This window comes from Melopsittacus undulatus, chromosome Z (genome assembly GCF_012275295.1).
Source record: "Melopsittacus undulatus isolate bMelUnd1 chromosome Z, bMelUnd1.mat.Z, whole genome shotgun sequence".
NCBI lineage: Eukaryota > Metazoa > Chordata > Aves > Psittaciformes > Psittaculidae > Melopsittacus > Melopsittacus undulatus.
Genome location: NC_047557.1, coordinates 55386668 through 55410830, shown reverse-complemented (window position 1 = coordinate 55410830; position 24163 = coordinate 55386668). Strand labels below are relative to the sequence as shown.

Sequence of the window (24163 nt, the reverse complement as noted above, 5' to 3'; positions counted from 1 at the left end):
TTGTACAAAGTAAGGTTTTATCCAAGGCTACATGTGACATGTAATGTCTTGCCTTCAAAAGATTTGATTGTGACTGGGAAATGTCCTTCACTGTATTATTCTTCAACATGCAAGAAAAATACTTCTAATCTGTTTGGTTTGAACTTCCTAGGATCTTAATGCCTACAAAAAACAAGGAATGGCGTTGCTGTCAAAGATGGGGGAGTCTGTCAAATATGTAACAGGAGGCTACAAATTAAGAAGTCGACCACTGGAGTTTGCAGCCATTGGGGAGTATCTAGACACATTCTCTCTAAAGCTTGGTACCATTGACAGAATAGCACAGCGGATTATTAAAGAACAGTTGGGTAAGGATACAAGGTGCTCTATCATAATGCTTCAGTCTCAGTGCTGTGTATCTTGCTCTGGTTGATGGCAGGACTGAGTCAGCTAATGTCTGTGCTTCTGGCCTGTAATGAGCCACATACAGAGCAAAATTTAATGTCTTTTCCAGATTTAAAACAGGCACAAATCCTAACATGGTATCTTGTCTTAGCACAGCTCTCCATGTACCTTTGAAAAACGCTTTTGATGTTATACCAACCTACTTTCTTACTAGAGTTATTTTTGGAAAAACTTTCGGAAGGGGAAGAACCTGTAGATTCCATATGGAGGAGTACAGATGGAATTCCTAGACTCAGATAACCTTTACAGATGTGTCTTAGCAAAGTCAAGTTTTGTGTGTATTTAAAAGAAAATGTACTTTGGCTATTGCACAGATGCAAGTGTCTTTTGTATTGGAAGCTTGAAGGAATGGTCAGTTAAGCTGGAGACAGCTTGGAGCTGTGTCATGATTTAAACCCAGCCACACAGCTCGTTCACTCACTCCCTCCCTTTCTTCCTCAACTCCTGGAGAGCTGGGGGGGGAGAATCTAAAGAATGTAGCTCCCATGGGTTGAGATAAGAACAGTTTAATAACTAAGGTATAACACAAATCACTACTGCTACTACCAATAATAATAATAATGATAAAGAAAATAACAAGTGAAGAGAATACAACACCTCAACACCCATCAACCCATAACTCACCCCACCCTGCCCGACCGAGCACCGACCAATACCTCCTCCTACCCCCAGAGCACCAGCCCTTTGGGGTAACTCTTGGCTACATCCTGGGCATGACGTGGTATGGTATGGAATACCTCTTTGGCTAGCCTGGGTCAGGTGTCCTGTCTCTCCTTCCTCCCAGCCTCCCCTCCTCCCTGGCAGAGCATGAGGTTCAGAAAGTCCTTGGACAAACCAAACATTTGAGCAGTAACTAAAAACATAGGTGCTATCAGCAGCATTCCCAGGCCGAAAGTCAAAACACAGTGCTGCACCAGCTACCAAGGAGGAGAAAATATGACTGCTACTGCTGAACCCAGGGCAACCTGTCAACTCTGCAGCCATAGAACTCTTGTCTGTTACGATGGTTGTGCAACACAAGACTCCTTGGGGAGTTAAGGTTTGCTAAGCTTGCTGTATGGTGTGAGTGTTTGCAGATCCTTGTGCCTCACTTTTGCTCTGCTAATCTACTTTTCCATCTGCCTCTTGCAGAATACTTGGTGGAACTACGAGAATATGGGCCTGTTTATTCAACCTGGGGAGGACTGGAGGTTGAGCTATCAGAGCCACTGGAAGGGGTGTCTGCCTGTATTGGGAATTGCTGCACAGCTCTTGAAGAACTTAGTGAAGACATGACTGAAGACTTCCTGCCTGTACTGAGGGAATATATATTGTACTCGGAGTCGATGAAGGTAAAGGGAGCCCCGTGGCAAAAGACACAGTGGTTGTGTTTGCACTGAATGTTATATAAGCAAGTTCATCCTTTCTAGCAGTGAGAAAGGTTGATGGTAGAAAAAGGGGGGGAGTAAAGAATACATTCATTAGGAGGATGTTTTAATAATCAAAATAAAACCAGGCACATTTAGTAGCAGGGTGTTGCATGATAGATAATGCACCATAGAATTATAATGCATGTAGCATTATTTGTCTGCTCTGCTATTCAGTTAAGCTAAGATCAGTAATGCTAGGCTGCACACAGACCATAGTTCAGTATGTATTAGCAGTCCTCCTTTAGGAAACTGACAGAAAAATCCTTCTGAGGACTTTCCCCTTGGAACAGCTGTTAAAAGGTCATGATATGAACTCCTTTAGAGATCTGATAGCCTGTTGTATATCTACAGGCTGAACATGGTAGTCATCTCTCAATTATCCTGTACTTTGTAAACTGAGAATTGAAACACTTACTTGCATATTTCTTTTCCCACCTTCAGATGCCTGGTTGTATGGCTCCCATCTTCTGTCTTAAGTATTTGTGCGGAAGTTTTGCTCTAATTCCCTGAATATACTCTTTACTTTTGTAGTCATGGTATTGCCCCAGCATAAATAAGGTGTATTATCTTTACAGGACTATTAACACCCAAGTATTGCTGGAACAACTGAGCTGTAGCCGGAAGCCTTGATCCAGGGTGTTCATACTTAGCCTTATTCTGTAGGACTGGTCATCATATGTGTACTTAAACAGAGCATAAGGCTAATGGTTAAAGCTTTTAGCTCAGAACATCTGGCTTTGATGCTGCAAATACTGCAGCCTACTGGAGATGGCATCCAAAGTGGCAAGCTGAGTTGAGAGGTGCTTTTCACAAATGTAGTAGGGGAAGAATATTTTTAAGCTAAAAAGCAACAGTCTATTCATTTGAAGAGGTACTTCAGACAGCTGAACACCATTTACCACAGGGATAGTCCCATTCTAAAAGCCCTAGTGTCAGATGATAGCAGAGACACTAAGTGCAGTCTCCAAGCCAACAGGTAGTGTAGCTGCAAGTATTTATTGCCTCTCTGTGGCATTAAAGTGGTGTTTAGCTGCCTGAAGTACTCTTCAGCTGAAGAAACTGTTGCTTTTTAGCTTAATTTTTAGATGTTGATTTGACTTTCTAGTGTGCTAAAGGATTCACTCATGTCAGTTACTCTGGTCATAGATTGAACACACTCATCGTGTTGATGCTCTCTAACAGGCTGGATATAGAAAATAGGGGTTGTACTTGTGAAGTAGCAGTTAATAGCAGATAAGGGTTATGCTCCCTTAATGTCTTGCTTGGGCATTTCATTAGCTTTACTGTGTCTGAAAGTTAAGAATAAAAGCTATTGCTAGCCAAGGCAGACTCTTCCTATTTTCCTTCCCTTCCAAATGTGAAAAGTGAAATATCTTGAGTTATGCTAAGTGCAATTTTCTTATTCTAGAAAATATCAGTCTGTTGCAGTAAGCAGCTACAGAACTGTCTTCCCTGACATAGAAGTGAGTAACTGTAAAGAAGGCTACTCTTGGAGTACAGGAGGCTTTCTGCTGAAAGGGCTGTCCTCTTCACTAGCATTGCAGTCCTGTTCATCAGCTGCTAAGGGGACTGCTTGTGAAATTGAAGTGTTTTGGTCTTTCAGGGCACAGCTTTTTGGAAAGGATATTTCATAGAAGGCAAGTCTTTTTAGGCACCAGAAGTTCAGTGCAACCTTGATAGTTTTCTCTGTTGCATGGTGTACCCTAGGTATAGGTATAGGTATGGGAACTTGGATCTCTAGAGCAGTCTCTGTCTGAGTGAATGTCTCTGAGTAAGAACTGCCACTATTTTGGTGATGAATCTGACTACCTTAGTGTCTTCAGGAGCACTGTTACACCTGAGGGGGACAGCCCAAAAGAACTGCACACAGGCACTTCCCTTGGACAAAGAACCAACTTCTGGTTGAAACAAATATAGACTGACTCCAGAGAAGCCCCATTTTGGGGTTAATTTGAAAGATTTACAGAAATGGGGAGAAGCTGGCATTGTGAGCTCCAGTTAAATGTGTGTTGGTATTGTCTAAGGATGATATTGTCTAAAACATGGGCCATATGTGAGATGGCCAAGGGACTTCTAGAACCCTGCTGCAGTGGGGCCTTTGTCAGCAAATGTGTGGTACCACATTCTTTGTTATACTGGTGTTCCCCAGGGAGACAAGTGCAGAGGGTGAGCTCCATTGTACATAATTCAGTGCTGATATTAAAGTGTTATATGAACTCTAAATGCTTAACATTGCCAGAAAGGCTTATCAGGTGATGCAATCCCCAGCTGTGTGCTTGGACAAGACTTTTAATGCATGTTTAAAGCAAGCAGCAGATAAATAGCTAACTGTATGTAAAGGAGTACAGTAAGGATTTTTCTGTGAGGGCTAGTCATAGCAGGAAGCTCTGTGGTGTGCAAATGGCATAGGACTGCAGTTTGAGAAAGGAAGCTGATGGCAAACTCCTGAAGCTCCTTCAGAGATATGGGCCAAGGTAAAATGTTTCAAGTAAATACAAAATGGAGAAGGACCGGCCTCACTGAAAGCAAATTGCCGTACTTGTGCAGAAACCAGTGGTTTAGTTCTGTCCCCCAAAAATCTGAAATGTGTGTGTGTTTTCTGCTCGGTGTTGATTTATTCCAACTTTTTACCAATTATTTGTCAAATTTGTTTTTCTCTCTGAGGCATTAACTGGCAGAAGTTTTGCATGGGCTGTGTTAAGCCTGGAGGTACTTGGTACGGAGCTTTTCAGAGGGATGCTAAGCTTTAGCATCTACAGCTGAGAAGAGATTACCTGGAGGTATCAGAGGAAACACCACCTTTCACAAAGGGAAAGCAGTATTTTTCTGTCACTTACAGGTCAGCCATTAGTAGATACTTAAGGCTATATTCAGAAGCGTACTGTTAATGGTCCACAGTGGATGGACTTGAGCACTTAAGGAGAAATAGCCTTTTGAATCTAGCCTGCTGATAACTGTTGTGTTAATCATTGGCCACTCCAGCTTATTGCACTGTCTCCAGGCTCTTAAAGACTGAGTGCAGTTGCTGGAGATGGTTATTTTTCTGGGAAGAAATTCCAGTTGACTCAAGGTCAAGAGGCTGTACGAAGTAGAAATACCTGCTAAATCCCTCAGGGTTTTGTTGCATTGGTAACCTCAATCACCTAAAGTCTATTCCACATAGTTGCTTAGATTCAAAAAATAACAGGAACGTTGTGTGTTTTCAGGCAAACATGACCAGTGGTGTGCTTGCTTGTATCCCTCTGGGGACAAAAGGGAGGGTTAAACTGTTGAAGGAGAATTTTTCAGTTTTGCCTACCCCTTTTTTTTTCCTTCCCTAAACCAGTAGCAGCTTTGTGAATGGGCAGCCATTCCCATTTATCATGGACTGACGCTTGTAAGGATACTGATTGCAGTGTCTGCTATCTCCAGAGCAACTGCACTGGTGACCATCTCTTGGCTTAAGAAGGAGGAGGGGGAAGGTGGTGGCTAGTAGATGCCGGTTTTGTATATCTTTAATTAGGAAAAAGATCTTGGCTAGATTGGCTCTTAGAGCTCTGAGAAATACTCTTAAACAGATACTCCTGTAAGCAGCAGTGCATGTTAGTCCTGCTTTACTAGACTTGTCTGAAACCTACAATGATTACTTACTTCCTGTTGCCCTAATGGGATAATTGCATCTGGGTGGCAAAAGGAAAGGCTCAAAGTATGAAGTGACTAGGTTGGCTGCAAGACAAGTTCATGTTTACAGGTGCCTCAGCAGCAGGTGTTGAGTAATTTTAATCTAAGCATTTTTAATAATGACTTTGCATCAGTGGAGTTATCAAGAATTTAATAGTTGTTTCCTTATGAGGACTGAAGTTGCCCACTCTTGTTGACACAACTGCTAATTTTTTTAGTAGTAAATTCTTAAAGACTAATTTCTGTGCTTATCTTTAAATTGTAAGACTATATCATAACCTTAGTGTGGGGATCTTGGCTTGTGGAAGTGTAGCATATTTTGTGTTCTGTTCTGAAAATATAATCAATAAACTGTTTATTGCTTAGGAAATTCATGTAGGTAGTTAAGTGTCTTTCATGTAGACTTTGCTTTTCATAATTATTATTAACTAAACCAACAACCAACCTCCCCCACTCCCAACTGGTCTAAAAGCAAAGCTTTCTTTTGTTCTAACACAAGGATGTAATAGCTTGCTATAAAGGACTTTGAGAAGTCCTTTGCAAGTGAAAAGGGAGATGTAATACATTCTGTGGTGGTCTTCCTGTCCTGTGGCCCACAATGTCAGCTGCTTGAGCATATCAGAAGCTTTGCACTAGTCCTCAACAGCTTTGATGCTTTTGTTTATTTCCTTTCCATGCTAATTATAATTCAACTGATTAGCTGAATTTACTTAGGGTTATGTTCATGGTTATATGGCAGCTTTTATCGTGCATGCTTCCTGCTTGTCCAAAAGTTGAGTTTTATCTGACCCCCCAGCTGTTGGAGAGCAAGTGCCCTTTGGGTTTTAAAGGTACTCCATAAATACTGTAAAATAGGGCAACAGAACTATGGAAGTCTGACATTAGTCTGAATTAGCACTTAAGCTTTGCAATTTCTTGCAGGGTGGGGAGGGAAGGAATGAGAGCATCCCTGTCACAGCTGTCTTTTTCTCTTGCTCTTAGAATGTGTTGAAGAAGAGAGACCAAGTTCAAGCGGAGTATGAAGCAAAACTGGAAGCTGTAGCCTTGAAAAAAGAGGAACGCCCAAAGGTTAGCACTTTAAAATGAAGACTTGAAAAACAGCTTGCACTTACATTACTCTATGAGAAGAATGGAGAAACAGAACTTGCTTCGTCTGGCTTTAGTAGCGTTTTTTCAGGATAAGCAATTTTTGGCAGAATAGATGCTTGTTGTTGGCATCTAGTGTGAAATTAAGACCTGGGTATGAACATACATAACCTGTCTAGCAACTTCTGTACAACTGATCTTCCACCATGCAGAGCAGGATGTCTCTGAGCTGTGTAACACAGGTATAACAGCCAGGAACCAGTTGGAGTGTTCAGTGACCTGGACCGAAGCAGTGGTAGAATGTTCCGTGGTGATTTAGCAGTATGTCAGTTAGTTAAGGTGCCACCCCTGGCACTGCTGAGCTGTATTGTAGGATACCTGTTTTGACTGTGGAAGACTCCATATTTTGTCCCTTCTCAGGAGCTCTTCCTGTCTGATGCTGAACAGATACAGCAGATGTTACTGGATGACAGTTTTTAGCTGGACTTCATGTAGAAGCAAAGCTGTAAACTGGTGTGCTTGTGCTGCCACCTGCTTTCTGCACGAAGCAGTGTGCAAGAGCCCCACCTTATTTCAATGCAGCTCTAACCAACAATGACAGCAGGTTATGTTCCTTCATTTGCTTGAGGATCTTTGCTTCCCCTTCAGTTTTCATTAACCTTAAACGAGATATAAAGTGCTTAAAAACTGTTAATTACCTTAAAATTTTGTTTAAGCTACTGAGTTGCAAATTCTGTGCTGGGAAGCTACTGTTTTGTGAAGAAAGGTATTTACATTCATGAATTGCACTGGTGCATGTGCAGACACTGCTTTTGTGATGCCTATGGAGACTTAGCTGGAGTTCATTGCTGTTGCTCTTTGATTAGAGCATATGTGACCCATTTGCTGATCACTGGGTTGTCCCTGTATCTCTAAATTTTTGTACAGCACTCTCAGCCTGAGCTGGTGGAGAGCTGGCTCTGGGAAAGATTTTATTTATTTATTATTTTTTAATAATGTTTTTGTTGTGGTTTCAGATCTTGACAGAAGAAGCAGAACACTTGCAAACTAACTTAATTGTGTGGTTTTGCTTCCAGGCTTCATGACTTTTGAAAGTCTATCCTTTCCCTTTAAGATAGCAGAGTACTTATAAATCTGATGCAAGGCATACTTGGCTTGAAAAAAGTATCTTCTAAATGTTCCAGCCAATGGCTTTGTAGTTCTTGTCTGAAGCCTGTGAGAGAGCTTCGTATCTGTAATTGCAGCAGAGTGGATTCCATAGCCATAAATATAGTGCTCAGAGAGAGTAGGGGAATTCTGTAGCTACTGAACCCCCAAGCTACCTGTAGTGTAGATCTGGTTGTGTGAATCAAGTGGTACTCAAATCCCATGAATACAAAGCAGGTGCTTCCTGTGTCTCAGCACAGCTTTATTGAACAAGAAGAGATGCAGGACCTTCTCTGAGTTAGTGCAATACTTCAGTGACTGGCTGTAATCCACATCTGGAGAAGAACCAGAGTTGATATGTTTCTGCCTAAAATGTGTACCTTGCCAAAATGCAAGGTAGTATTACACCTGTAACTTCCAATGCTATTACACATGAAAAGCTTCTTACATAGTCTGTTCATCCTCTTCCTTCTTTCCTTCATGGCCCTTAGAGAAAAAGGGAGCTCCCTGAAAGTATCAGAGTGTATCAGAGGAGCCACTACAAACATCTGCAAAATGTTCTTCATTCTACTTTTGCTTCTGTGCAAGTCACAGCTTCTAGAGCAGAAGTTCATTCCTCATATTGGTTGGTGCTAGACTACCGGGGTTTCCTTTTCTGAGACTATGGGCTTAGTCTGCATGTCCTTACAGGCTTTTCCTGTCTGTGTGGACTATGCAGCACAGTGAGAAGGGCAAGAAAGGTGCTTATGGCTTTTCTTCTTGAAGAAACATTTTTAAATTGTCCTGGTAATATACATGATGCTAGTTAAAACACAAGCAAAGAACACGAGTTTCTTTGGCCAAAAGTGCATCTGTCTTGGGCTAGTGACTACTGTCATAATCTGTTTAAATCTCTACCTAGGCTTGCAATAGGCTGGCCTTCAAGATTTCTTACACTGATTGTGTGTCCACTGTTGAGCCCAAAGGCCCATGAGCCCATCCACAATCAAAATCCTTTGCCTTTTGATTTTATTTTATCGTTTTCAGGCAGGCTGTAAGGTTAAAAGTGGAAACTCGAGACTTAGGAATTTTATTCTGCCATAGCTGATCACTGCTGTTTGTGTACTACAGCTGAGAGAGAACACTGAGGTTTCTTATTCAGCTCATTGGAGAAACCTAGATGTTTGTTGTTTCTACAACAATTTGATAGTGTAAATTGGAAAATGCCTAGTGCAATGTAAATGGGAAATAGGAGAGAAGACTTGCACTGGATCTGTAGCCAAGCTATTCATTTGAGAGCTAGAAACTCAGCCTAGGCGCCCAGCACTTACACCAAATGGTTTTCCTCTTTATGTGCTTCTTGAAAACTCTTTCTCAGTCTGCCTTCATATCTAGCTTAGAAACGGACAGGCACAACTGCCTACCTCAAACAACAGAGAACAAATTAGGCAATCTAGTCTCACTAATACGGAACTGGGGCTTTTCTCCTTACAGTCATAACTGACTTAATTCAGGGTAACTTGTGGACTGTTAATTTACCCTTTCCTCTGTAGTTTTGCCCAGTGAGATTTGAGATAATTCAGCAGCCTAGAATTCTCAATGTCAGTTTCAATCTTTTTTTTTTTTTTCTTTGCTGCAGGTACCCACAGATGTTGAGAAATGTCAAGATAGAGTGGAGTGTTTCAATGCCGACCTGAAAGCAGATATGGAGAGATGGCAGAACAACAAAAGACAAGACTTTAGGCAGCTACTCATGGGGATGGCAGATAAAAACATCCAGTACTACGAGAAGGTATGTGACACTTAGCATTGGCAAAGGACTAAGAATAGTTCAAATTCTTCTGAGAGGATGGTGATAATTGTTCAGGAAATATTTGCACTGTCTTGAAGAAAAGAATCTTGGACATGTAAATGAGTTCTCTAGTTCTGTGGAAGCTGCTCTTTGTCAGCAGCTTACTGTAATCAGTTACTGAGTTGCTTGTCATGCTCAAGTGTGAGGCTAGCAGTTTCCTGCAAAGCAGGCCTGTAACAGCATTTCATCCTGGGTGCCTTCATTCTTGCATTGAACAAATTACTGAGCAGCAGTACTGGTGACAGAAAAGACCAAAATTGCATATTCTAGTAATAATACCAGACTAGAAAATCTCTTGATTCTGCCTTTTGGATCCAAAGTACATGGGTTAATGTATATCCATGGACCCATTTGTAGATTACACCTGGTATGCATAAATGGTTCTAATCTCCGTCACTTTGTGCATGGTTTTGTCCCTTGTATGCGAGTCCTGGAAATACCTAGTCAGGCGCCTCTGCACTTTTTCAGTTGGTGCATGTGTGCCTGAGATTCAGTGTCAGACTATTTTAAGTGAAAGAGCTTTGACATTTGACTGCATATGCTGATAACCTAGTTTTCCTTCCTGCTATATCAGTGCTGCCCAGTGATCTATTGATATATTAAATCCTTCTAGTCTTATGCATTGTGACATACTTGAACTTCTTGCCTATTGCTTTCTTCCGTATGTGCTTTACAAACTTTTCTGTCTTACCACAAAGATGTGAATTTGTACTAGAAACAATTTGTCTGCCTAGCTGAAAGCTGTGATGTTCTTCAGTTTAAAAGAGTATAGATTGATATTAGGAAATTGTGGGTATTCTGATGATTTTTAATGGCTTGGACCAGCTGTTGACTTTGGAAAGCTTAGATTTGTTTTTCTCGTTTGGAACCTGCACCTGTTCTTTCTGAATGCTTTCTTGCTGTTTGAGATTGGTTTACTTCTTTTCCTTCTGTATTAACATATGAAGATATAGCTAGCCTTTCTTGAACTTTCATTCTGTTGGTCTGGAAGGGTTGGTGAAAAATTACAGGAACTTATGTATAACCCATTTTTAAATCTTTCTTTCTTTCTTCAGTGCCTTACGGCGTGGGAGTCAGTTATACCACTATTGCAAGACAAGCCAGAGACCAAATAAGTACCACCTCCATGGACAGTCTAGCACTTCTATACTCAGTACCACTAGACATACTGGAACTGTATGAAGGACTCCTTTTGTCAACTGAAATGCCAGCTGCACTTAAGCTGGAACAGATGCTTTGGAAATTAGTTTAATTTTTTTCCTCACTTTCTGTTTAAACTGGGGTATTTTTCATCTTTTTAAGTTATCTTGAATGGTTCCTTCTTTATCCTATGGAGTGATTGGGGGTTCACAGTGAAAGCCCATGGGGATCTTGATAAAACTTACCTCTCTAGTCTGGAAGGAACTGATGAATAGAACACTGAAAAGATGAAAATACTACTGCAAGGTGCCAAAGGACATCTTTATTACTATTCTGTTTAGTTTGCTTATAAAAATCCCACAACATAATAATTATTCCTGTGATACACTACTCCCAAACCAGTCCTTATCCCTTTTTTTTTTTTTTTTTGATGGACAGGGAAAGGCTGGAAATGAGTATTTTCTGTTTTGTTACCACCTATATGATCCTTCTGGATCCAAAAGTTTCTGGAGACTTTAATGTGTGGGAGTTGGGCTGGTCCAGGACAGAACATACCAACACCACCTGCTGTGATGCAAGCATGAACTGTGTTTTTTTGTGGGTGTGGCATGCTGTTGGTTTATTCTGAGTATCTTTGTTTACCTTGGTGCTTATGAAGTAATGTCAGTTGGCTGAAGTGTACTTGTGATGGACTTGGGGATCAGAATCGGCCTAGCTGTGGGAGTATTGAACAGCTGCCTTTCAAGGCTTATGGCAATGGTGGAAGAAAGAACAAATCTTTAGTGTATTTTCTCTAAAGCTAGCACTGGAGGTTGTATGGTAGAATTCTCTTGGCCCGTGCTTTAAATGTTTGGGGTGTGGAGGCTTTTTGTGTGTTTAGTTTCTTTTTTGTTTTGTTTTTTCCTGAACTAGAGCCACTTTGGGCTTGGTCACTTAAGGTGCCTGCTATAGTAAAGGTAAATTTTGCTTCTCTCCCCAGGCCTTTTTTTTTGTTGTTGTTGTTTTTGTTTTGTTTGTGGGGGGTTTTTTGTTTGTTTGGTTTGGTTTTTTTTTATTTTGGTTTGGTGGTTGCTTTGGGTTTTTGTTGTTCCCTTTTTTTTTTTTTTTTCCTCCCAGAAGCAAAAAAGTGTCAAATGCTTGCTTCCTCCATGCATGACTGTGAAACTTGCCTTAAACAGGTTGGTGGAGGTAGATAGGTACCCTATTAGATACAGAGTGCTCATATTTGTCTATTGAACCACATGGCAAGTCTTTTAAAACTACTTTTGGTACAGATCTATTTTCTTAATAGTTTTTATTGACCTTTAGAAATGTAACTGCTTCTGCAAGACCCTTTTTTTTTTTTTCCTCTTTCTCTTGCAGTCCAACCTCAAGTAAATGCTTGCTTTTTGTTAATGACCTTTGGAATGCTGCCATGATTCCCAGAGTCTTGATTTAACAGCATGTAGATAAATCCTTTTTAACCATCCTAAGTAAGGCAGCTTGGGGCTCATATCAATGTAATACTTGGATTTTGGGGGAATAAATAACTCTTGAGTGCTTACTACTAGCCTCGAGTGATAAGTTGAACTCTGGCAACATTCTTGTGAAGAGTATAGCGGTAGTTGAGTATGTACAACTGCTGTGTTCTCTTCTGACAACCTACCAGGTACTGGTCTATTTGGACTTTATGCCTTCATAAACACCAAGTAAAACTGAAGTTCCCCTGCTCAGCTTGATGGATTTATAGCAACTCTCAAGATGAGGTATTACAGCAATGTGGTAGCTCTCAGGCTAATGAGATGCTGTTGGCACAAAAGTCAAGTTTAAGACATTTTAAGTGGTCTTCCTTTTTGACTTAGCCTTCATTGACAACTGTGTGATATTAAACTATGCTTGCTGGTTTAAGCTTACAGTTTGTCAATATATACTTACTTGCTGTAAATGAGAACTCTCCTTTAAGTTACTGTTAGGTCCAGAATGACAAACTACTCTTGTGCAAGGAAGTTCTTAAGAGGAACATCTTGAAGCAGTAAAAACAGGTGTTTTCCTCAATCTTCCTATTCTAAAAAAAAGCAGTTCTGTACTGTTTTAACAGTCTGACCTTCAGGGTTACAGTCTTCCCTGTTTCCCACAAAGATCAACATGCCTTTTTGAGCTGGTTCCTTTGTGGTAAATGTAATTTTGTAGTTGATTCTGAAACATCACTGGGAATGAAGCAAAATGTAATTTGAACTAATATTTAGACAAGTCTTCCATTCACCTTTAAAAAAAAAAGTGAAAGATGAGTAGAAAAAATGGTGGTGATATGTGACATCATAGCTGTTCATGAGAAGCATAATGGACAGTGGGGAGCACCAAGTGAAGCTCAAATTGATGTGTAACTTCTGAGGCTGGAGCTGTTGAAGATTGTCTCTTTTTTTTTGTAATCCAATGCCACTGATCCTGCAGTATGGTTTTCAAACTAGTCCTCATCCAAAGCATGTTTTGATTTCAAATAAATCCTGTTCTGGCTAAGCTGTTGAAAGGCAGGCATACTTTGCACTTTTCTGTTGCATTATGTAGCTCTGTAGTACCTGCAGGTCGATGTGGATTTCTTACGTGCCAAAGCTTCTTAAGCCCCTACAATGAAAGTAAAAACTTAGTATTTGAAAGAGGAGTTCTTTGCAAGAATTGCTGCAGTGTAGTGGTGGGTGTTTTGGCTATAGAGGATACTCTTACGAAGAACTGTTGTAGGCTCACTAGGTAACTGGGAGAGGCTGTGTAGGGAGGATCCTGACTGAGTTTTGGGGCAGCAGTGCTGGATGGGAGAACCACAAAACATCAGGAAACTCCTGTAAGATGTAAAGAGTGACACTTGTAAAGAGTGCACTTACTTAACCTATTGTTGGTAGGAAGCTGAGGTCTGAACTCTTAGCAAAACTCAGACAAGTTATCCTGTAATCCTTACAGGATAGGTGTCTCTCCTTTAGATGGCCCAAACTTTGCATGTGAAAAGTAAAAGTTGTTGGTAAAAGGAAGCAGGAGTGTAATGAAGGAGCTTCACCTTTTGAGTAAGTTCTTAAGTGTGCAATCACTTAAGGTCACCATGCACACATGCACTAAAATTATGTCAAATGTAGTTGGACCTTTTCTCTGAGTCTGTGTAATGTGGGTCATTCAACAGTCCTTAAAATAGCCCAGTTTCACTCGTAATCCATAGTTGGACCAAGTTCCCTCTCAGAGGATGCTTATAAATTCACTCCTGTCCTGGTTACTTCTGTGCAATTTCTAGGATGTTTGTTTCTTAGCTGTCACCAGCACAGTGAAGCAGGCACTGAGATCTTGTTTTCATGCTTGGTAATGAACTGTGCATTGTTCATATGTATCCTTATCAGGCTCTGACTCTTGCAATAAACACAGGTGTTGAAACACCATAGCTTTTTCAGGTATCCTTTGAAAAATTGAAAGGTAATAGGTGTATAACTAAACACACAAACTCTTCCAATGTAAACTGTAGTAGAGAGTAAACTATGGATTCTTCACTGAAGTCTACTTGGATTTTTGTCACACTGGCACTTGTGCTGAGGATAGAGTAGTGGGATACGTGGTAGAGAAGAAGCATCTGCAAAGTTCATGTGATGGAGGCTGTTATGTGGAGGTACTATGAAATAGTCTTCCAGCAGTGGCTCTGTACAGCCAGTTTGTGATGCATGTTTCTTCAGGTATTGGTCCTGCAGATAGTAAGGTACGAAAGAATTCCCTCCCAGTCTACCAGTGCTCAATGTTTTAGCAGGAGATGTTTTTGTTAAAACTTGCACCATTTTCCTGTTTATGATTAATGTTGCATTCTGTTTAAAAACTTGGTGCTGAAAACCACTGAACAAAACTGCATACATTAAATTAACTCATTCAGCCTTCTTAAATTCTGAAGGTAGAGCTGTCTTTCCCTTGGCATATTAACTTTCACTACAGCAACTAATAAATAGGGAAAATTGGGTCTTTTTTTTTTTTGAGAAAGGGGAGTTGCTACTACTTACCAAATCTTATTAATTTTTTTTATATAACGTAAAACTGGGGATCGCAAGAATAAACTTGCCTTCTGGCAGTGTGAATGTTGCATTCTAACAGGCAGCATGTTTTGGGAGTGCTGTTTAGCCAACTGTATGAAATCAAGCAAAATTTAAAACTGTGCTTAGCACTTCATAGTCTTGCTGGAGCATCTGACTTGTACGAGTGAACTGGGCTGATTTTAAGGTTGCAGGGCTAAGGCACAGTACTTATGCAGAAAATAATACACTTTCCAAAAAGGTGTAAGTAGATCACCCTACCTAAGTGGCATGCTAAAATATTAAAGGCTAGTCACTCTCCTAGACTACTTTGCAGGCCTTGGTATCTATGCTTTGAAGCTAAACCATTTCCTTAAAATCTGCTACTGGGATAAAAATCCATTCCTTCAGATCGAGCAGCAGGGTTGAAGCCAGTGCCACATTCCCACTGCACAGGGAGATAAGTTGAAGAGGGTTAGTCTTACAATAGCAAACAGCCAAAGGGCTTTTGTCTTTAGTACATGAAAATAAAGCAGCACCATCCATGTTCTCTTTTTCCTCTGTGCCTGCATCCCTCTGTCCCTCCTTGAGCTTAGGAGAGTTGGGCTGTGCAAGTGAAAGTGAGATGGCTGTGAGTGGAGGAGGTGGATCTCATCCCCTCCTTGTTGAAGGTGTCAGTACTGGGGACCACGATGACCAGTGCTGGCTCATGGCCCAGACTTTTCCTCTTCCAGCCTGTGTAAACCCACTCACTGGAACTAGAGTGTCACCATTCATACCATTGAAAACCAATGGAAGCTGTGAAAAGACTTGTCTCTGTGTGGATTAGCTTAGTAAACAGTGTAAAAATGGGAAGGAAGCTTTTGTTTCCTGCACTCGACCAAATCTGGCAACTGTGCTCTTGTTCAGACTCGCAGGCTAGGAAATGTTGTCTTGCCTTCTGGTGCTGGCATGTTTCTATACCCTTTCATATATCTCTGTATAAATATACTTTGTGCATTGTTTACTATGGAACTAGTATTGATGGAGAAAAACACTTTGAGGTAAAACTGTTTGTAATTCTCTATTAGTGTGTACATTTTTTTAAAAACCTCTGTTTTGTTTACCTCAATTAACTTAATGGAATGGACCAGTAAATGTATTAAAAGATGACTCCTTTACCTAGAATAAAATTTCATTTTTGCAGCCTTCACCACTGCAGTGACGTGTGTACTTACTTTGCTGGGCAGCTCACTATCTTACTGCAGAAGTACCCTTCCCTTAAAATCTAGTTATACTGCTGATCCTGTGCTACATCTGGTATTACTTGAAAGTGATGGCTGGAGCTAAGGCAAGATTGTAAGTGTGTGTATGGAGGGGGGTGGGGGACAGGATTGGCAGCGACTTCCTCAGAATAAGGGGTTGCATAATGAGTAATTGACTTCTGCTTGCTGCATCCCTGGCTTGAACTGCCTGATTCGCTTTCAGATTATTTCAGTTACTGAAGGGTTTTTAATTTGCATTTACTTAGTCCAGGAGCTTGGAAGGCACTTAATCCTTGTTAATTCAATTGGTATGTAAGTAGACACATCATTTAAGCCCTGATACCTCTGGAGCATGCCAGTCTTTTGAATCATGTTTTGATTTAGCTGCCAGCAGCTTACACAAATTGCTGTATTGTATGAGGTTCCTATAGGTAGGGATTTCAACTCAGTATAAAGATTTTCTTTTTCTAACACAGGTAATTAACACTGAATATTATCTGGTACCAGTGTCTCTACATCTCTGTAAAGCCCATAGGAGTAGTGTGCTGCACTTAGCTGTTCTTAACCTGTTATAAGAGTAGTACACCCAGGTGGTGTGAGTTGAAATGCTGGTATCAGCTTTTGAGTCATAGGTGTCCTTGCATGAGATGTGTTAAAGCACTGCTCAAGAACAGTGTGGCAATTTCCCAGAAAGCAGGGGTGTTCAAGAGTGTTTTATTGTAGGGAATTACTAAAAGTGTCTTTTTACATTTAATGTTTTTTACAGTGGTGTTTCTGTGTGTAGTAATCTGTGTAACATTGATTGGCCAGGCTGACACATCTTCTGCAGCAGCCGGAGAACAAGTGTGTCCTGCTGACAACTGTGCATGTGGCACGTGGGCCCCTGCTTCATCAGCTGAAGGCACAGAGCCCTGAGGTTTCCTAACAAACAGATGGGGAAGGAACTAATGAAAAATTGATCCTCTGCTTTCCCCTTCCATACTGAATGATGTATCTAGAAATGCCATTTTCATTTCTACCCTCTGCATAATTGCTAACCAGCCTAACAGAAAAGTGAAATGCTGTGAAGACTGCTGGTGTTCAATAGCCAGTGCATGTACTCTGTAAGATGATGTACTGCAGAAATAACAAGGCAAACTTCTTTGTCCTGGGTGAGCTCAGTGGCTGAGAGCCTGTGGCATGCTGTGAAATGGAAACACAAATTGAGATGCTTCCCATCATGATAACTGTGGTGACTAATGCTTGGCAAGTCTTCCATTTTGGTAAGTAGAAGAATTGATTAACACCAAAAGAAGCTTTAGCTGGTACAGCCTCTGTCAGTTGGTCAGAATCTGAAGGGAGCCAGTGGTTGAACGTTGTTTGATGGCCACGATGCTGTAAAGAGCAATGAAAATGCAGATCACAAGAGAGCTGGAAAACTGCTTTCTGAAACTACTGTTTGATTTTTTTATTATTTTTTTTCCCATCAATTCTTTAGTTTAAAATTCACTGTGATGTCTGTAGCTGGCTGAGTGCTCATGTGATTTCTCTGAAGGATCTGCCAGCCTTGTGTACAAGTAATGGTATTGGCAACATTTGTCATCGTTTGGACTTCAAGTCCTAGTAATGTGTTTGTGCTGATAATGGTGTGAACTTCTGTTTGGAGCCTGTATTAAAAAGCAGTTGAGTAGCTAGCAGTGACTTGCTGTTAGATCAGCAGGGTTGTGGTAAGGAAGGAGTCACTTTTGCGTCTGGAAAGTATGAGGAGAAAAGCAGAGGCAGGGAAATGATGAGTGTGAAGTAGCCTTCCCCACTTCACAAGTCCTCTGCCACCAGGTGTCAAATGTGCTCACAAGACCAGAAAGCCAAACAAAACAGAAGTGATGGTGTAGGACCTTTCCTTGTAGCATTGCTTTTTCTTCCTAAGTGGTAATACTGAAGTCAGTATGCATTAACCATATATATATGTATATATTTATAAAACCATGTATTAACCATGCCTTTAGACTTATACCTATTCCTGAAGTTCACCTATCAGTTACTCTGTAGCTGCACGTTTGGGCAAATTCACTGTATCAGAGAAATGACTGCTTCCTTTGCCATGTAATGGTTTCTCTTTGAAAGAAACACCTGAGGGAGACTCAGATTATTCTTTTCTACCACAGTGAGTAAGAAAACTGTAATGGATTTTTGAAAGAATGTTTTACTTTGTGTAGGATTATTCCCTCATTTGACTTATTACTATTTTTGTAATACCAAGCATTACATTCATGTGAAGGGTTTGTCCCCTGGGATTATCAGCTCTTAAACTCTGCTAAATATTCTTCCTACAGCAATTCATGTTACATTAAACAAAGAGAACTAACAGCATTGGCTAGATCACTTGCAAGTTTCAATCTTTGAATCTCGTTGGTATTTGTCAACTTATTTCTGCAAATTTTTATTTCTTCCAATTTTCTTTTTCCTTTTAAGTTTACTTAAAAAAAAATCCTACATGTGTTATATACTTTAGATGCAGAATCAGGTAACATTGAGAAAATACAGCATGTCCTTTTGGACAAAACCCTTCCTGTTCCTTACCTTAAAGGGAGAAGAGTCAGGCAGCCAACTAGAAAAGACAAGATGAAACAGAAGCCGCTGTACCAGTTCAGTGTGTTTTGATAGATCTTGTTGTAGACTGTAGATATCACTACTCCTGTGGTGACTAAAGATAACTGCAGCAGGACAAACACTTTACCTGTAAACCAAGAACATGGCTTGTTACAGGGAGAAAAATACCACCATACATCTTGATGAATTCTGGATCACCACTGTGTGGGAGAGCCATATGGTCATTGCTTCACAGGCACCAGATGGCATGAGCTTGTCTCTGCTTCTGTTTGAGATCAGAATTTAGTGCCTTTTCCTTCTTTTAGGCTGAAAGATGAAAGATTCAACCAGCAAACTGTCTGCTTATTCAGTCTACATGTAGAGGTAACTGCTTGGAAGACCAGCAGTAAGCTGGGCAGTAAGTGCTCCTTTCCCTATGAAGTGGAAAAGTAGTTTTGGGCTAGCATGTTCAGGACAGGAGAGACAGGAGAAATTTCAGTCAGAGTCTGCTTCTGCATTCAGTCAGAATAGTGGTCCACTGGGTTGCAGTATTGCCTGAAATGGGAAGGTGTGTGTGATTTGAACAGAGAAAAGTGAATTCTAGTTAAAACAGCTTTTGCGCTGAAATGCACCCTTCTGTTTCTGTAGTGGCAAAAGGGGGAAGGTGAAGTAACCCATCCTGCTGGGATGTGCAAGCTGGGAGCAAGGTCAGTGCTGTACAGTGGGCTTGCTGCCCTGGCATCCTTTTGCAGCTGCACAGCAGCAGCAGCCATCACTGAAGGGGACAGCCCTGCTACCAGAGGCTGCTCTGCTGCATGGCCCAGCTCCAGAGCCGATCTACTGCTGTAATATGATGCAGCCTGCATGGCTCAAGGTGGAGCTTAAAAACAATGTCAGGACTAATAACTATGACTAATTTGGGGTGTGAGCTGCTACCTGTGTGGTGGGTAGGTGAGTTTGCTATGGAGCACAGTGAGGAATTAACTTATTGACAGAGCAGTATAGTGTTCATATGGTACAAGGGAAAAGGATTGCTGTGGGAACAATGTTTGGAGGAGACATGAGCAGCAGAGGTTGAGGTCTTATTTGAATGTACGGCTAATCCTGTCTGTTGTGTATAAATCCAGCTCATTCGGGTGAAAATGGTAGCCTTCAATACAGTGTTGTAAAATGCATATATTTTACTGTTTTCTAATGCATTTTTTATGCTCCTGTTTACCAATAAAGGCTGATTTTTATGCAAAAGTTATCCTGCGTTAGGTAAATCACAGTCTGACAGGAATAGATTTCCAGGAAGCACTTGAAAATGTGTTTAGAGAGCATAACTGAAAAAAAAAAAAGATGAAAGAAATCCACCCTTTCCAAAGCTGGAAGAAGTAAAATATAAATGGTGTAAGTATCACAGTGCTGCAACGCAATGCCTTGCTTCTCTTGTTTTTCCCTGGAGTACTATGTTTTTGAGCAGTACCTCTGGTGTTTTCCCTGCCTTTGAGCTGTACACTGATAATCATCTTTAGAAACATGTGCTGAAAATTGTGTGGGTAAATGATGTAACTAAGGACAAGAAGTTCAGATGTGACAATCTTGTCCTGCAAGTTTCTCTGCTCCTCCCTTCCCATTTGTGGTACCAACTGTTCTGGTTTTATTACGCAGAACACAGATTGCAACAATAACTTACCTCTCTCTTTGTACCTTAGGCTGAATGGAGGGATTTGAAGTTTTTGAGTGGTAAGACAACCAAAGCACTTACCATAAGATGATCCTTCAATATGCTTGGATAACATGGATCTGATAGTTGGTAAAGGGATGAGGGCAAAGAGCATCACTGCCCGTGCTGCAATGCAATGACCATGTGGTTATCATCAGTACCTGCTTCTTGTCTCCAACACAATCACCACTGCTTTTTGGGTCTACGGCTTGGGCAGAGCCTTTGCTGCACTTTTTCTTGTTCCTTGAGTACTAGAAAAAAGTACAGATCTTTGGTAGGAGTGTAAGTCCTCACTCTATCCAAGCGATGCTGGGTAAGCCACCTATTGCTCCCACCAGCAGAGGTGCCTTGCCCAAACCAGCTGTAGTCTCTCGGTCTAAGCCTGAAATCCCAGTGTAGATGGAATGTAGCACTGTCCTTTGAGACAGAGACACTGATGATTTGAGTCTTAACTAGCAGAGAGAGCATCCCATGCTACATGGCTTTGACATGAACAACACTTGTCACACTACAGCTGTTTTCTATTTTGGTGCTTCTGGCTTGCAGTATTTTAGGCTTCCTCTAGTGTTGGAACTTCTAGGGAGCTGGAATTACCTTCCTGTCAGGAAAACCAGCCTCAGTGAAGACTTGGTCCATGTCTAGTGTACCAAGGTGTTTCTGCAATGGAGGGAACAAGCATTCTGCACACTGTGTAGCAGCGTGTGCTCATGATAGACTTTAAATATTAAAAAAAACCAACAAAACATTTTAAATTTTTTTAATTTTCTTTTGTAATAATTTCTTCCCCAGCCTGATTGCTGAAATGAACGAAATATCTTAGAAAATTTTGCTCACTGTTTGTCTTAGTACACAAATACAATCTTTCCCTTTAGAATAACTTTGATTTTCAATTTCTTATTCCCTGTAGGGGCAGACAGATAAAGCACTTCAGGCCATTTATCTTAGACCTTTTTCTGTTTCTAGAAGAAAAACCTCAAGGCCATAGAGCACTCAATACACTTTTAGATATGAATTATCCCTCTCTTTGCCACAGTGGATGCAGTTCTTGGATTTTGCTTTCTGCATCACTGCAGCTGCTACCTACTAAATACAAACTTGCCTTTCTTTTGTTGTGGAATGCTGTCCCCTATGTTTATACACAGTTTGAGATTTGTACGCTACGTTATTGTAGTATTTAGTTGCTAGAGTAGCTCCAATATTTCACCATTAAGTTTCCCATCAGGCATAAATGCCTTTATGTAACAAAAATAAAACACATCTTAGGATGTTTGTTTAATAGGAAACTTTTGCCAGTTTTATTCTGTTGTAGCCATAAGCTTTATCTCACAAGAAGCAAGTGCTTGGGTGATACGATCTAGTGTGGGAAGTCCCTGCCCATGGCAGGGGGGTTGGAACTAGATGATCTTAATGTCCTTTTCAACCCTAACTATTCTATGATTAATGCGGTGGGGTGGTCTGACTAGCACCAATAGTCAGCAACAATTCCCACTCCCCTGTGGGGTGAGCATTGTTCTCCTGCTCTGATCTGGGCTATGACTAAGTGACAAATTACAAATCAATCAACCTTAAACTAAGCTTGGCAGGAGTGTATGCCTCCTCTGGATATTGTAGGGTGTTTGGTGTCAGAGTACAAAGAGGGGGAACAGGGGACTAATACTGAAGCCCTCTTGGGTGCTGCTCCTGTGATAATCTGCCTAGCTCCCTGCTCTGAAACTCACAGTGAAGCAGACCAAATGCCCTTCTTCCGATGCTGAAACACCATGACCCTTTTCTCAGGATGCACTTGCTTGTGTCAGTGGTTGTTTGACTCACCAATGTAGAAAAGGAATGTCCACCTAACGAAGGCCATGATGAGGATGCCAGCACTGAAGGATACCACTCCGATCATGATCATGGTTATATCCTTCAGGTATTTGGAGAACACAAATACACCTAGGAAGCTGGTGATGAAGATCACATACCCAGCAGCATTGCCATGTCCAATTTGCACAGCATTCCAACTTAAAGGCTCCCTGAGCAAGAAGAGTGGGAGTACATTCATCGCACCAACCACAGCAAAGTTATAGAGGATTGCTGCCATAAACAGCATGGTGAGGATGAGTTTTGAGGGGGATACTGGAGTGGAGTTGCTGCTCTTTGTGTGGGCTGGTTGCTGGCTGCCCATCTCCTCTGCACTCTTGGGTTTGGCTGGGCATGAAGCTTCTGGCTTGGGGACTGTCAGGACAAAAGTGCTATAGAGGAGGCAGAAAGCATAACAAGCGATGCTGCAGCTCACCAGCACAGTGCCCTGTTGATAGCGGTCACTGAAGCCAACAAAGAGGTAGCCAGATGCCATGCTTCCTAGAAAGCCAGAGAGGCCATACACCAGCTCAATAATGATGAGCCGAAGGGACCTTTTGATCTCAGAGGAGCCCAGGGATCCCAGAGCCATGACACCTGCCCAGAGCGTGGTGAAACCGCCCATCAGCCCATTGAAGGCAGCAGCCCCGTACATCACCTCTATTGGCCAGCCCAGCAGGATCAGGAGGAGCAGGAGAGTTTTGGAACCCAAGTAGCCAAGAAGAGGGAAGCAGATGGGGATCTTCTGATGTATCCTGTCCCCCAGCTTGGACAAGCCATACGCTGACACCAGTGGGCTCAGGCCCAGGACAAGGTTGTAGATGATATAAAAGTTAGAGACAGCCTTTTGCTGAGCATCTTCCAGCGCATGGGAAGGAGCAGTGACGTTGGTCTGGTTGTAGTAGTTCTTCACCACCAGCAGCAGCGCTGTGTCGTAGAAGGCGCTGGCCACTTGGGAACCTGCGACCACGGGCTCAATCCACGTCCTCATCACGGCCACCCCCACCATGCTGCTGGCGACCTCCTCTTCTTGGGAAGAGCTGTTTTTAGGGAGATGTGCAGGAGGAAACGGCTCTTCAGAAGCTCTGCTCTGGAGGCATGCTTAGGGAGGAGCAGCAATGGGAAGAACAAAAGCTGGGCTGCACAGGATCAGAGTTGTGCAAGAGATGATCTGGCAGGCACGATATCTGCACCTCGACTTGCTACACACACTCGCACAAGCACATCCCTGCGCTGCTCTGATCCCCGGCTCACAGACAAGAGGCTTTTGTACAGCTGGAGAACGCCCTGCGCTCAGGAACTGCTGCTGCTCCTCTTCCTGGTGTAGTTTCAACAGAGGTCAGATGACCCAGGGGAATTTCTCTCTCCCAATTTAGGAAGTGAAAATGACCAAGTAATTGCTGCAATTTGGAGTGGTTTGGGGTTTGTTTGGTTCGGATTCCTTTCCCCCTCCCCCCACCTTTTGGCATCTTCACCTGTCTCCAAGTGGCTGCTCAGGTAATCAGTGAATTGCCCTTATCACAAGCTCTTTTTCCTTTCTTCTACACAAACATGTTGTTGGCTGTTTTGCTCCTAAGTGGTCCTGTCTGCCCTGTTGCTGCGCTCTGCCCATTATGTCATTGTTTCAATAACTCACTCAGGAAATTACACCAAAACCAAACTAACACTGAAAAAGCCTGGTTTTGGTAACCTGCCTCCCGCAGCTGCCACTCTGCCTGCTGTGTCCTTTGCCTTTGCAGTGTGGGAATTTCCAAGAGAAAGGAGAAAAGTCCCAATTTATTCAGAGGCAGCGGCAGCCTCTGCACCGCAGTGATCTGAGCTGAGCTGTAGGCTGGAGGCGTGAGCACCCACCCCTGGGGCCGGCAGCTGTGCCTCTCTGCAGTGCTGGTGCCGCACGCAGCTTTGCAACCTGGGAGTCGGCCTCTGATACTGCTGCTGCCCAGGGGAGGGCAAGAGAAGCGACTCACCCCAACCGGCTCCGGGTGCTTGTGTATGACTGGAACAGGATATGGTGCAAGCAGGCTGCCAGCTCCAAGGAAGATGCTTGCATTCCCAGCTGCAGGAAATACTTTGGGGATATT

At 42.0% G+C, this 24163-nt stretch overlaps 2 protein-coding genes across 3 annotated transcripts in view; one reads left to right on the top strand and one right to left on the bottom strand.

Annotated features, from left to right (window-relative positions):
* The window catches only part of SNX30 (sorting nexin family member 30), a 43889-nt gene extending 32740 nt beyond the window's left edge, over window positions 1-11149 (top strand). The window contains exons 5-9 of the mRNA XM_005154858.3: window positions 152-347; window positions 1576-1775; window positions 6495-6581; window positions 9364-9516; window positions 10632-11149. Coding sequence (XP_005154915.1) covers window positions 152-347; window positions 1576-1775; window positions 6495-6581; window positions 9364-9516; window positions 10632-10691 — 696 coding nt within the window. The 3' untranslated portion in view covers window positions 10692-11149. The remainder of the gene's footprint in view (window positions 1-151; window positions 348-1575; window positions 1776-6494; window positions 6582-9363; window positions 9517-10631) is intronic.
* Window positions 11150-16521: 5372 nt separating this feature from the next.
* SLC46A2 (solute carrier family 46 member 2) lies at window positions 16522-23337 on the bottom strand. Of its 2 annotated transcripts, XM_005155050.2 has the most exons (4): window positions 22056-23337; window positions 20286-20369; window positions 18527-18683; window positions 16522-17341 (listed from the first exon to the last, which is right to left on the bottom strand). In XM_005155050.2, the coding sequence occupies exons 1-4, from the start codon at window positions 23089-23091 to the stop codon at window positions 17284-17286; spliced, it is 1335 nt and encodes a 444-aa protein (XP_005155107.1). In that variant the 5' UTR covers window positions 23092-23337; the 3' UTR covers window positions 16522-17283. The 2 variants fall into 2 exon arrangements, with proteins under 2 accessions (XP_005155107.1, XP_030910265.1); XM_031054405.1 differs by lacking the exon at window positions 20286-20369.
* Window positions 23338-24163: the final 826 nt, after the last annotated feature.